The sequence below is a fragment of the Myotis davidii genome, unplaced genomic scaffold (assembly GCF_000327345.1).
Source record: "Myotis davidii unplaced genomic scaffold, ASM32734v1 scaffold642, whole genome shotgun sequence".
NCBI lineage: Eukaryota > Metazoa > Chordata > Mammalia > Chiroptera > Vespertilionidae > Myotis > Myotis davidii.
The window spans coordinates 385,156-397,057 of NW_006293957.1; the positions used below are offsets into that span (position 1 = coordinate 385,156).

An 11,902-nucleotide genomic window follows, 5' to 3' on the forward strand; every position below is an offset into this window, starting at 1 on the left:
GGGCGGCCTCTGCCCGTAGCGCAAGCAGGGTCCTTTCCTCGCGGCCACACCTCCAATGCCTCCGCCCAGCTCTTCAGGCCGCTGCACCCACCACGCGTCCTCATCCAGGGCGTGGGTGGGGCTGGTGTCACTGGCCGTGGCGCACCCCACTAGGGAAGGCCTGGACCGTGAAAGGAGCTCCTTCTGCTAACAGCTGGCCCACCTTCCTGCCCGCGCGCGCCCCCGGCAGTGCCCTTCCGGGCTTGTCACAGGAATCATCACAGCCGCTCAGCGATGCGTTATCACCGCCATCTTACCTGAAGCTGAGGCTCCCGGCCGGTGAAGGCAGAGGAGCCTGAACCGGGCGCTGCTCGCTGAGCCCTCGCCCTTGCCTGGGGGCCAGGGCCCTGGGCACCGGGCCTGGGCACCGGGTTCTGAGGCGGAAGCTATGTGCAGCCGGCCCCCCATGCTCTCCTTAGTGTGGCTCTGGGCAGGGGACCGGGGGGCTCTGGGCTTCAAGTGACCGCCCCCTGCCAGAGGCTGGCCTTGGGGCTCCGGCCACCCCCGTGCCCAGACATGGGCTAGATCAAAGGCCACCCTCGGGGCGGCCTGAACCCTGCTGTAGCCTGGCATGTGGGATGCCCGAGGCCTGGCTGAAGGTCCCACCCCAAGCCAGCTCCCTCCATTGTGGCCTCAGAGACCTGCGTCTCCCCGGTGGCGGTGACAGGGTACAGGCTCTAGCACCATTTGTCTCGGTTTCTTCATCTGTAAAACGGGAGAATCATATCAAAGGCTGCTGTGAAGACAAACAGGCCCATTTCCCAAATAGCACGAGGCTTACCATTTAGTAGAGCCAGCGGGGCCTTCCTGTCTCCCAGCATTTTCAGGGCTGAGCTGTGCCCACCTGCACTAACGCTTCCATCTTGAGTCCACGTGTGAGTGGTGCCTGGCCTCAGCTGCCTGATGGTTTAGGAGTCTGAGTTTATCACTACAATATTTTGTTTAAAAAAGTTCCCTTAAAATTAAAAAGAAAACTTCTCTTATTTGAGTTGCAGGAAGGCCATAGGGCTTGGGTTTGTACCTACAGGGAAGCCCACTCTCAGGCCGTCCGCTCGCCAACCAGGAAGCGCCCTTCCTCCCTCTGAGGGCACGTGGGCCCACTGGCTGCTGGAGGCTCCCGCAGCCCCGCCCCAGCTGGTGGGACAGGGAGCAGGGGGGCCAAGCACCGGCAGAGGGCATGCCAGGCCCGCCGTCTCCAGGCGGACGGGCGCCCCACCTCCTGGGAGCTGGGAGAACTGCAGGGCAGAGCGGGTCTGAGGTGACACAATCTTACACAAATGGAAACGCTAGTCTGAGCTTTAAACCTCAGGAATCTTCCAGAACTAGAGAAGAGCCACGTTCTGTCATTCACAGGCTGTGGCTGGACCAAAGTCAAGAGCTGGTTCTGGGTCCTAAGTAAATAACTGCGAACTTGTTCCTTTAGGCCTTGGTTTCATGCCCTGAGAAACGGGGGCAGGGGTGGGGGTGGGACGTGCACACGTGTTGAGGGAGCACCCAAGGAGCATGACCGCATCAGTACCAGGGCCGGCACCATGCTGGACCCCAGGGGACTCACCCTCCCCGCCCTGTGGAGCATCTGGGCCAGGCAGCCAGCTGGTCCTTCCGGCACCTTCCCCCTCTGCAGAGGGCTCCCTCCGCCCCGCGCCCGCCAGCTCTGTGGCACTCACCCTGCTGAGGCCGGGTCATGCTTCTTCCAGTGCAAGAACTCCGGGGACCAGGAGCTGCGGGACAGCTCCCAGCCCTGGACCGAATCCTCTGGAGCACGCGCGTCTCCCACCCCTGAGCAGGGCCCTGCCAGCCTTTTGAAAACATTCAGATGACCGGCCTGAGTAGGCGGTTCATCCCTGGCCCCGCCTGCTCCTTCCTTCTCTCCCCAAGATCCTGGTAGCAGGCGCTCACTGCTCCGTAGTCAGCGCACCAGTGAGTCTGCTTCCCGGAGGAGAGGGTCTCTCCCTGGGGGTCACTCGGCCTTGGTAGGTGGCGGCTGGTGGGAGTCCGAGCCTGGGCTGCCGCCCTCGCCTGCCACTGACAAGCACTCCAGACTCAGTTTTCTCAGTCAGAGGGACTAGACTCAAGGATGTGGGAAGGGAGAAGGGATCGAACACGAAAGTGCTCTGTACAGAGTTACGCCTGTAGAGACAACAGTCTTGTATTTTTCTTTCAACTAGTGAAGCCCTAAGAGTCGCCCGCTAACCCCACTCTGAGACACTCCTGGGGCGTTAGGTGCTGTAGCGGGAGTGGCCTGTCCACATCATTACTAAGCTGAGGAAGGCAGGTCGCGGAGTTTGATTCCCATCCGAGGGAGTGAGTCACTGAGCACTGTCCTCCTGCCCCCAGGCTCCCCCGTGGCCTTCTATGCCGGCTTTTCAGGAGGGACGGCTGCCCCGCAGACAGTGAAGTTCGACGCTGCTCACGTCAACGTTGGCAGCAGCTACTTCGCTGAAGATGGCTACTTCCGAGCCCCTGAGCGCGGGGTCTACCTCTTTGCAGTGAGCATTGAATTTGGCCCGGGGCCAGGCGCTGGGCAGCTGGTATTTGGAGGTCACCATCGGACCCCCATCGGCGCCGCTGAGGAGCAGCGGGGAGGAGGCGCGGCCACGGCCTTCGCCATGGCTGAGCTGCAGAAGGGCGAGCGCGTGTGGGTGGAGGTGACCCAGGGTTCGGTGCGGCAGACAAGCCCCCCAGGCACCGCCTTCGGGGGCTTCCTGCTGTTCAGGACCTGAGCCCCTGGCACAGCCGACCCTGCGCCGGGATGTGCCCAGCTCTCCTTGCCCTGGGCTCTGGCCAGGTGGCCGGGAGACCCTCCAGGTTAGCCTAGCTCTTCCCTGGAAACCCGCAAAGACAATGGCCTCCCTCTGGATGCTGCTCCCTGGGCCGGCCCGGGCTGGGCGGGAAGCTGGGCCTGGTGGGCCTTCCATCCGAGGCAGCATGGCTCGATTCCAGCTCTTGGCTGCCCGTCTTCTCCAGTGTCTGCTGTTTTGCTCCTGTGGTTGAAAACCTCTGTACAACACTAACCTTTCTCTGGCTTCCTCATGTCTAGTCCCTGCTAGAAAAGCATTCTTTCCCAGAGAGAATTTGGGAACTAGAATAGAGGTGGCATTTTGGACAATCCGGGAAACCAGGCTCCAGTCACTGCCGGCAGGAGAAGACCAGCTGGTTAGGTCTGTCAGTCAGAAATGAAAACTGGCCGAGTATTAGGCGAAGGAAACACAATTAGTATCTTTTCCGTAGTCTCAGTCCTTCCTCGGATGTACCTGTAACTTTAACTTCACCCCCTTTTCTCCTGCCGCACACGGGACAAAGGCCACGTGCGAACTGCAAGCTAAAATGTGTGCAGCTTTCACCCTTTCATGCTCTCTCACGCCTGACCACCCTCATTCTGATTAGCATCTCCATCAGGAACGGAGCTGAGGGATGAGGAGGGAAGACGACTAAAAGTCTCCCTCAATTTCATCATTGGAATCAAGCAGCAAGCTCTGCCCGGTGAACTGATGGTGGGAAGGATGTGGCGGGTGGAAATGTGTGGCAAAATAAAACTGTTTGCGATAAGTGTGACTCCCATTACTCTAGGACACACCTTACTCCAGGTTCAGTTAATTCTGCCTAAAACACACAGAGGCCTCCACAGTGAGCACTGACATTATTGGATCACAGTCCAGCAGAGTTAGTTATTCTTGCAATAATAACATATGGTTTTTAAAAAATTGCATATTCTAGAGCAGCGGTTCTCAACCTGTGGGTCACGACCCCTTTGGGGGTCGAACAACCCTTTCACAGGGGTCGCCTAAGACCATCGGAAAACACATACATAATTACATATTGTTTTTGTGATGAATCACTATCCTTTATGTTCAATTTGTAACAATGAAAATACATCCTGCATATCAGATATTTACATTACGATTCATAACAGTAGCAAAATTACAGTTATGAAGTAGCAACGAAAATAATTTTATGGTTGGGGGTCACCACAACATGAGGAACTGTATTAAAGGGTCGCAGCATTAGGAAGGTTGAGAACCACTGTTCTAGAGCAAACGGACTTGAGAAAGCAGTCGTCTAGTTGTCGGGAAGTGTTTCGTTTTGGTAGTAGGTGTTTAGTATTGGTTGGCTATATTCTTCTCCGTAAGGAAATCAACCGGGCTGGGGAATGAGGACGGAGAGGGGCTGGTGTCCAGGGTCCCTAGGTCCCAGCCCGTGCTTCCTAGGGCCATCACTCCAGACTCCCTCCGAGTGTATTTACCCCTGAGGTGGGCGTGCCCACGTGTAAGCCATCAGTGCTAAGGGGAGCCGAGTGCAGGCCACTCTGCCACTGATGGTTTGATGTGGGCCAAAGCACAATCTTTCTTGAACTTTTTCCATGCGTAGTATGAACTGATCCGCCTACTGGATCTGGCTCAGCCCTCGCTGCCTGCTCTTCCCTCTGGCCAGGGCCTCGCACCCAGTGCAGTCTTCCTTGCCAAGACCACTCCTGAGCAAAGGCTGGTGTGTGGGCCGCGCCTGACAGACGGGAGGCAGTGCCAGGGCACCCTGGCTGCTGGGAGACCAGCGGGCCTTCTCGCCGCTCGCTGTTGCTATCGGTCAGTCTGTGCCAACGACTAAGTGGAACTGTATTGTGCTGAGTAACAGGGAGGGAGTTGATATCCTCCATAAAGGGCACGTGTCCTCCAGAGCAAGGTTACAAATCGGAGTGCTACCTGGCAAGCACTGCCCACAGCTTGGATGAGTCACCCGGCAAGATTCTGGGGAATCTAGAGAAACGATGGGTCTTTTAGGTGGGATGCTTCCCATGCAAATCTCACCCAGCCTCACATCACGCTGAGCGCCCATCTTATGTTTTACACTCGTGTAAGCAGGACTCCAGCTCAGCACGGACTCTAAAGTTTACTTGATAGACTGCTCGTCTGTGCTAGGGATCCGAGTCTCTGGGTGGAGACTCTCAGAGCCTTCAGGTAGACCTGCTACCCAGGCCAGCATTCAAACAGCCTCCCTCACAGCATCCTGAGCAACAGCTCACTGGGCCCAGTGCCCAGTGGTATCAGACCTCCCCGACCTGCCGGAAAACATTCAAAAATACCACTGAGAAGCAAGAAGAGTAAGCAGACCGGGAAATCGTAGTAATCCCCAAAACAACAGGAAGGAGAAAGGATCAAGTATAAAATGAAATAGCAATAAGCAATCATAACCCCACACATGTGAGACTGTTGGAGAAATGGGAGTGATTTCAGCGGAGTTGCAACTCAAACTCAGCCGCCATCCCTGCCTGTGCTGAGCAGGGCGGCAGTGGCCTCCGTGAGGTCAGTGCTGAGCCCCACACTCTCCAGTGGGTCAGTAGGCAGGAAGCCCCCGCCCTGGTGACCTGAGACCGTAGGGAGTCAATCAGACATCTCCATGTCCACAACATGTCCAAATAAGGCCCGACATTTACTTCTATTTCACAAACACCACGCAGGGGATAGAATGGTCTAGAACAGCCATGGGCAAACTACGGCCCTCGAGCCGGATCCACCCGTTTGAAATGAATAAAACAAAACAAAACAAAAAAGACCGTACCCTTTTATGTAATGATGTTTACTTTGAATTTATATTAGTTCACACAAACACTCCATCCATGCTTTTGTTCCGGCCCTCCGGTCCAGTTTAAGAACCCACTGTGGCCCTCGAGTCAAAAAGTTTGCCCACCCCTGCTCTAGAAGCATTGTTTCTTAAAGCTCTCCTCCTCTCCGAGATGCTCCTCTGTAGTCCCCTGTAGTCCATGTTTATCTTGAAAACAAAACACCCCTGAGCACCATCCCCCACCCGCTTCTGTCAAGACACTCCCCCAAACCTGGTTTGACAGAGACAACCCTCTTGGGGGAGCGGGGAGTGCGGAAGTAAAGGGAGTGGGGCAGCCTGGTGCCCTCCAGTCGGCAAAGAGGAGGAAAGGGTTGCTGATATTTGCTCCAACAAACAGTGATTATCCTATTCCTCCCTGAAAAAATAACGAGTCCAAGGAATGTGGAACCAAGGTGAGCAGGGACCCACTAACTCTGTGATAGCCCGAGTGCCAAGCAAACACCTGTGGAAAATTAGGATCAGGAACAAGGCCCAAAACTCACCAAGTTTTTGGAACATATAAATCTTTAGAAACAAGAGAGAAAATTGTAAAGATAAATCTTATTTGCCACCTAGATTCTGGTCTCCAAATATCTCCCTTAAAGGGAACCCGAATGCCTTAGACAGGGGGCTGACTGGAGCAAGAAAAATAGCAGCTGAGCCTAGAACATCATCATGTGCCAAAAAGGCCGGCGTGGCTCAGTGGGTGAGTGTCATCCATGAACCAGGAGGTTACAGTTAAACTCCCGGTCAGGGCACATGCCCAAGTTTCGGGCTCGATCCCCAGTAAGGGACATGCAGGAGGCAGCCCATTGATGTTTCTCATCAATGTTTCTAACTCTATTCCTCTCACTTCCTCTTTGAAATCAGTAAAAACAAAAAATAATGGACACATGTCAAAGAGCTCAGGAGCCAGTGTGATGAACTCCCAATGGCCAAGTCTGGGTCAATTTGAACATCAAAGCCAATAATGACCTAGCAACTCTATATGACCCATGAATAGAATAAAAACTGATGAGTCCCATGCTGGTGGGATGTCCTCAGAAACACACAAACATCATGTCCACCCCTCATTGGCCTTTACTCCAGAGAATGTCAGTATCACAAAAGTCAAGAGCTGGACAACTGGTTCAGACTGAAGGGGAGTAAGGAGATATGACAACTAAATGCAAGATCCTAGCCAGACTGTGGGACTGGAAAATGTGCACTCATGGCTTTTATGAAAACACCTGGCAAAACTTGAGTAGGTCAGCAGATTATGGTATTACAGGTAAGTGTCATGGTATCGATGTTAACTTTCCTGCTTTTGATAATTGGTTGTATAACAGAATATCCCTGAAGTACTTAGGGATAGAGGCATGAGCTCTGCAATGTACTCCAAGTAGTTGAGAAAAAAAGCATGTGACCACAAACTCCAGGAGCCTTTGTACTTCCTGTACATATACATACAAAATGAGCAGTTGTCGCACAAATGTAAGTTTATGAATCTGGGTGAAGGGTAAATGGCATTTTTAAAACTACTTTCCAACTTTTCTGGAAGTTTGAAATTATTTCAAAATAGTTAAAATTCGATTGTTTAAAAAATACACACACCTCAGTAGATGGGTGAACAGCAGGTAGGATAGAACATAAGAGGGACATGCTAGGAAATTTGGAAGAAACATCCGGGAGACCTAGTATTTGTCTAATGGTAGTTCCAGAAGAAGGAAAGTAAAAGGAGGGAGGAAACAAACAATGGAAGAAAAGTTTCTAGATCCAAGAAAAGGTGAAAAAGAGCCTAATTAGTACTAGCAGAATGGAAATATGTAGACATGCAAGTTTAAATTTCAAAAAGGAAAATTCTGCTTCGTGAACGAGAAACTAAGTTACACACCAAGCACTGCACCGAACACACCCATTCTCACTGGCCATGCGGTGCCGGGAGAGCGGGGGGCAGTGCCCACAGCGTTGGATTCTAGCTCCAGCCAAAACGCTAGCCCTGGAGGACCGCATCGAATGATAAAAACTGCTTTTTAAGTGTTTGAAGTGCCTCCCACAAGTGTACCACAGCCTTTCAATTCTTTCTATAATGTTTCAGTGTAGTGAACAGAGAAAAGAGAACAAATGGCCTCAACTGATTCAAAATTGGTTTTATAAAATGACTTCCCTCTAAAAAAAAATCCAAAAAACTAGTTTGAAAATATTTTCAATATCAGCATTTTATAGACTTTTTACAAAATGTATTTTTATTGATTTCAGAGAGGGAGAGGGATAGAAACACCAATGATGAGAATCACTGTAATCAGCTGCCTCCTGCACGCTCCCCACTGGGGATTGAGCCTGCAACCTGAGCATGTGCCCTTGACCGGGATTGATCCCAGGACTCTTCAGTCTGCAGGCTGACGCTCTATTCACGGAGCCAAACCAACTAGGGCTTGACTTTGAAATATTGCTAACATTTCAGGTTCCCTGTATGCAGTTTAGGATCTGGGTGGTGAGGTGGCTGGGAGCCCTGGGGCATCTGGTGGCCCTGAAGGTCCCTTCAGGGTGCATGGGACACTCAGAGTGATCGGACAAAGATCAGGAAGAGAAGGTTCAAAGGAGGGGTAGGTAGGTCACACATATTCCATCTAAACATGAGAATGACAGTCCCTAACTGAAAGGATTCACCTTTTTTCCCTGCTCTCTGCTTCCACTGAGATACTGTGCACAGCCCTGTCTGTGCACTTGAATAAGTTTCCTCGCCCCGACTCCCAGCCTCAGGGCAACCTGCCTATTTCTGCTCACACCCTGAGCTCCCGGGATTGAAGTCCTCATGATCAGAACAGTGCCCATGCCATTGGGTGGTCTCTAGGCTGTGCTCCCAGAGCCATGTGCAGAGTCCACACCTCTCCCAGTGCCAGGAGGCAGTCACAGGACCTGGGACCAGCCATGCTCAGCTGGAAGGAAGCAGCCAGATGGTGCTCTCCAGGGACAGCAGGACTGTCAATGAGAAATCCTCCAGGCACAATCTTTTAAAAGTTCTTATCTACTAGGCCCATTTTTAGAAAGGTAACCTAAGAAAATATACAAAGATTCCTGTTTAATGATGTTCAATGCATTCGTTGGTTATATTTTCTAAAACAATGGAAAGTAACCCAAATATTGAATGGGGAATTAAAAAAATATTCCATCTATTTGATGGAATATTGCATGGTCATTTTTTTAAAAAAAGTTATGCTTTCAATGGCACATAGTGACATACTATGATCTTAATATTGGAGAAAAGTATGCAGCAGAAAAACATTGGAAACATTCAAATGTAAATAGTGGTAACATCTGGCAATAGAATTTTGAATGATTTTATTTGCTTTTTTATTCTTTCCTATGTTTTCCAAAATTTCTGCAATAAGTACATATTTTTATAACTAGAAAAAATATTTTTAAAAGAAAAACCACCTTTATTGTAATAGGCTTATGGCTCTTCTCTCTACACAAAGGACGGAGGGTCTGGTTGTCTGGGCACTTACCTGCCCCTGTTCCCACCCAGCTTTCTGGTCGCTGAAGTGCACACCTCAGGGACATGTGTATGTTCACTAACTTACTTTTTATGAAAGCTCACCAGACATGCATTCTGATATACAATACAATCTGAGCAGAGCATCACAAAACACATCACTGAAGTATACTAAAATAAGGTTATTTACTTAAAAATGATACACTGGACGTAATCTCTTTATAGAACACAGCAATTAATGGTAAACTTAATAAGGCGCCTTTTAAAGCAGATGCTGACAAAATAAATGTAGTGTGTTACATACCAAAGATGAATCTGTATTTTTGGTGTTTTACAATTGCGTAATAAAACTGCTTAACTCTTCTTTCAATGTCTATGTACAACTTCCCTAATTAAGCTATAATGGTATTTTCATTTTATACAATATATACTGCATTTTAATCTTTAAATGGACAGGGACAACAGTCACTACAAGGGCTTAAATAATTCTACTGAAAGCATAGTACAGAGCACAATCTACAATCACACCCCAGTCAATCCTTTGCAAAAGCAGTGTTTACAGACTCTCCCTCTAGGACAATCTCACAGTGGCCGCACCAACGCTGCCAGATTTACTCTGTTTCTAGGAGCGTTGGTTGTTTGCAATTTTCACTGTGATTCTCTTAACAGCTCTGAGGCAAGAACTGGTATTTTAACATCTGACCTAAGCAAATAATAAATATCACCACTTTTAAACAGTACAAGAGCTGCAACAATGCTTTTAAAAAAATGCATATTTCTGCTGTTGAAATTATTTTAGATACTTAGAAACATTTCAAAACAACATGTATGAAGTGAAATATGACTTGAATTTATAAAATATTCCCTGGAATAAATTATTCAATATAAAAGTTGATTTTGTGCTAATTTAGAGATGCATAATTCTTTAAAAATTGTATTGCATTTTTGTTTTAAACATAAGCAAAAAATCTGGGGTAAAGGTGCTATTTTTTTTTTAGTAAATAATTTGGCACATTCTAGGAAAATAATTTTCAAAAATAAGTCACTTTCGAAGTTTAGAAATACATCTGGACATTGAAAAGGCAACATGAATTGTTGATTGAAATATTTTTTGTGAAACTATTTCCAGAAAATTAGATTCCAATTTTATATTTCAGAAACTTGTTCAACAAAAAAAGCACAGAGAAAGCTTAGAATAAAGACATTGAAATCAATCCTAATGTGCCTTTAATTCCAGAGATGTTTACAGTTATCTCTAGATAACTGAAGATTAACTTCTGTTATATTCTGGTACCTTTAGAGTTTTGTTTTTATTTTAATTATTTAAAAGGATGACAGACAGGAGCAACATGTTTTCAAAATGCTCAACTGTGAGACCAAATAATGGTTTCTAAGGTTTTTCAAATTATTAACTATGGTACTGTATCATACTTCCTTCCTCTTTAAATATTTCACTTACTGGATGAACTTAGAAATTTAAGAGTAAAAGTAAGAAGGAAAGAAGTTTCATGCAACATTTTTTAACTTTAAAATTTCAAATAAGTCATCATCTGCTTTTTATTTTTATTTTTTTTAAAATATATTTTATTGATTTTTTACTGAGAGGAAGGGAGAGGGATAGAGAGTCAGAAACATCGATGAGAGAGAGACATCGATCGGCTGCCTCCAGCACATCTCCTACTGGGGATGTGCCCGCAACCCAGGTACATGCCCTTGACTGGAATCGAACCTGGGACCTTTCAGTCCGCAGGCCGACGCTCCAACCACTGAGCCAAACCGGTTTCGGCTCATCTGCTTTTTGAAAAACATGTTATACTAGAAACAAGTCTCTAACATTAATTCTTGCTATCACTTTTAATAATCAATTTAATTTAAAAAATTAATTATGGGCTTGTACTTACACACTATCTGTAATGTTTTGCATTCACATACTATTTTAACATTTCTAAGAATAGTGTTTGCCTTTTCTTATGTATCTTCTTTACTATTTAGATGACAAATGATTTTGAAGATTTATAGTTTGTCAAATAAAAATAAATCAAGGTTAACCTTAGCTTAAGTAGATCCAAGCTAGTAAGTATTCTTAAATGCATGGCAATTTAGATAAAAATATCTATGAATCTCACTGTTAAGAGATGGGAAACATTCTGAAGGAGCAAGTTATTTGGTACTACCTACCAACATGTAAACTCACTCACCTTGACGAACATTTCAAAATTAAATTATCTTAGATGAAAATTATTAAATTCAGTCAAAACTATTAAAGCAAATTTTAAGTTTGTGAAATTTGATGTCAGTATATTAAAGTTTCACCCTTCAGGGCCAGTCAAATTTTTGGTAATGAATGGAATCATGCTCTGCTGTCCCCCCTCTAAAGTGTTTTGACCATGTTGTAATATAATCACATTTATTTTATGCTCTATTCAAAGAAAACTGTCTTACTTTCTGCGCCTAGAGGTTGTTTTATCAGACTAAGGCATTGATATTTAAAAGGCATTACAGAAGTATAAAACATTTAAGTGAATCCATCACATACGCAGCGTTTTCTGGAGTAGCAGCTACACGGTACAGACATCGCCACTGACCAGAGAGTGAACTCTGTGCCGGATTCTTCATTGTCTTCACAAGTTACAGAACAGAAATCATAAAACCAGAAATCTCAAATGATTCAAATGTCTAAAACAGCTGTTAATGAACTTGTATCATCTCTGAAATAGAAATTTCTAATGAGAGGGCCCTTTCACAATGGAAAAGTCGAGAGGATATTATCTTAATGAAAGTCTGTGCCTGAAA

General features: G+C 47.1%; 1 protein-coding gene across 1 annotated transcript in view; it reads left to right on the forward strand.

Annotated features, from left to right (window-relative positions):
- Positions 1–3,588, forward strand: part of MMRN2 (multimerin 2) — a 22,978-nt gene extending 19,390 nt beyond the window's left edge. The window contains exon 8 of the mRNA XM_015566672.1: positions 2,377–3,588. Within this exon, the coding sequence (XP_015422158.1) occupies positions 2,377–2,762 (386 nt within the window). The 3' untranslated portion in view covers positions 2,763–3,588. The remainder of the gene's footprint in view (positions 1–2,376) is intronic.
- The last annotated feature ends 8,314 nt before the right edge of the window (positions 3,589–11,902 follow it).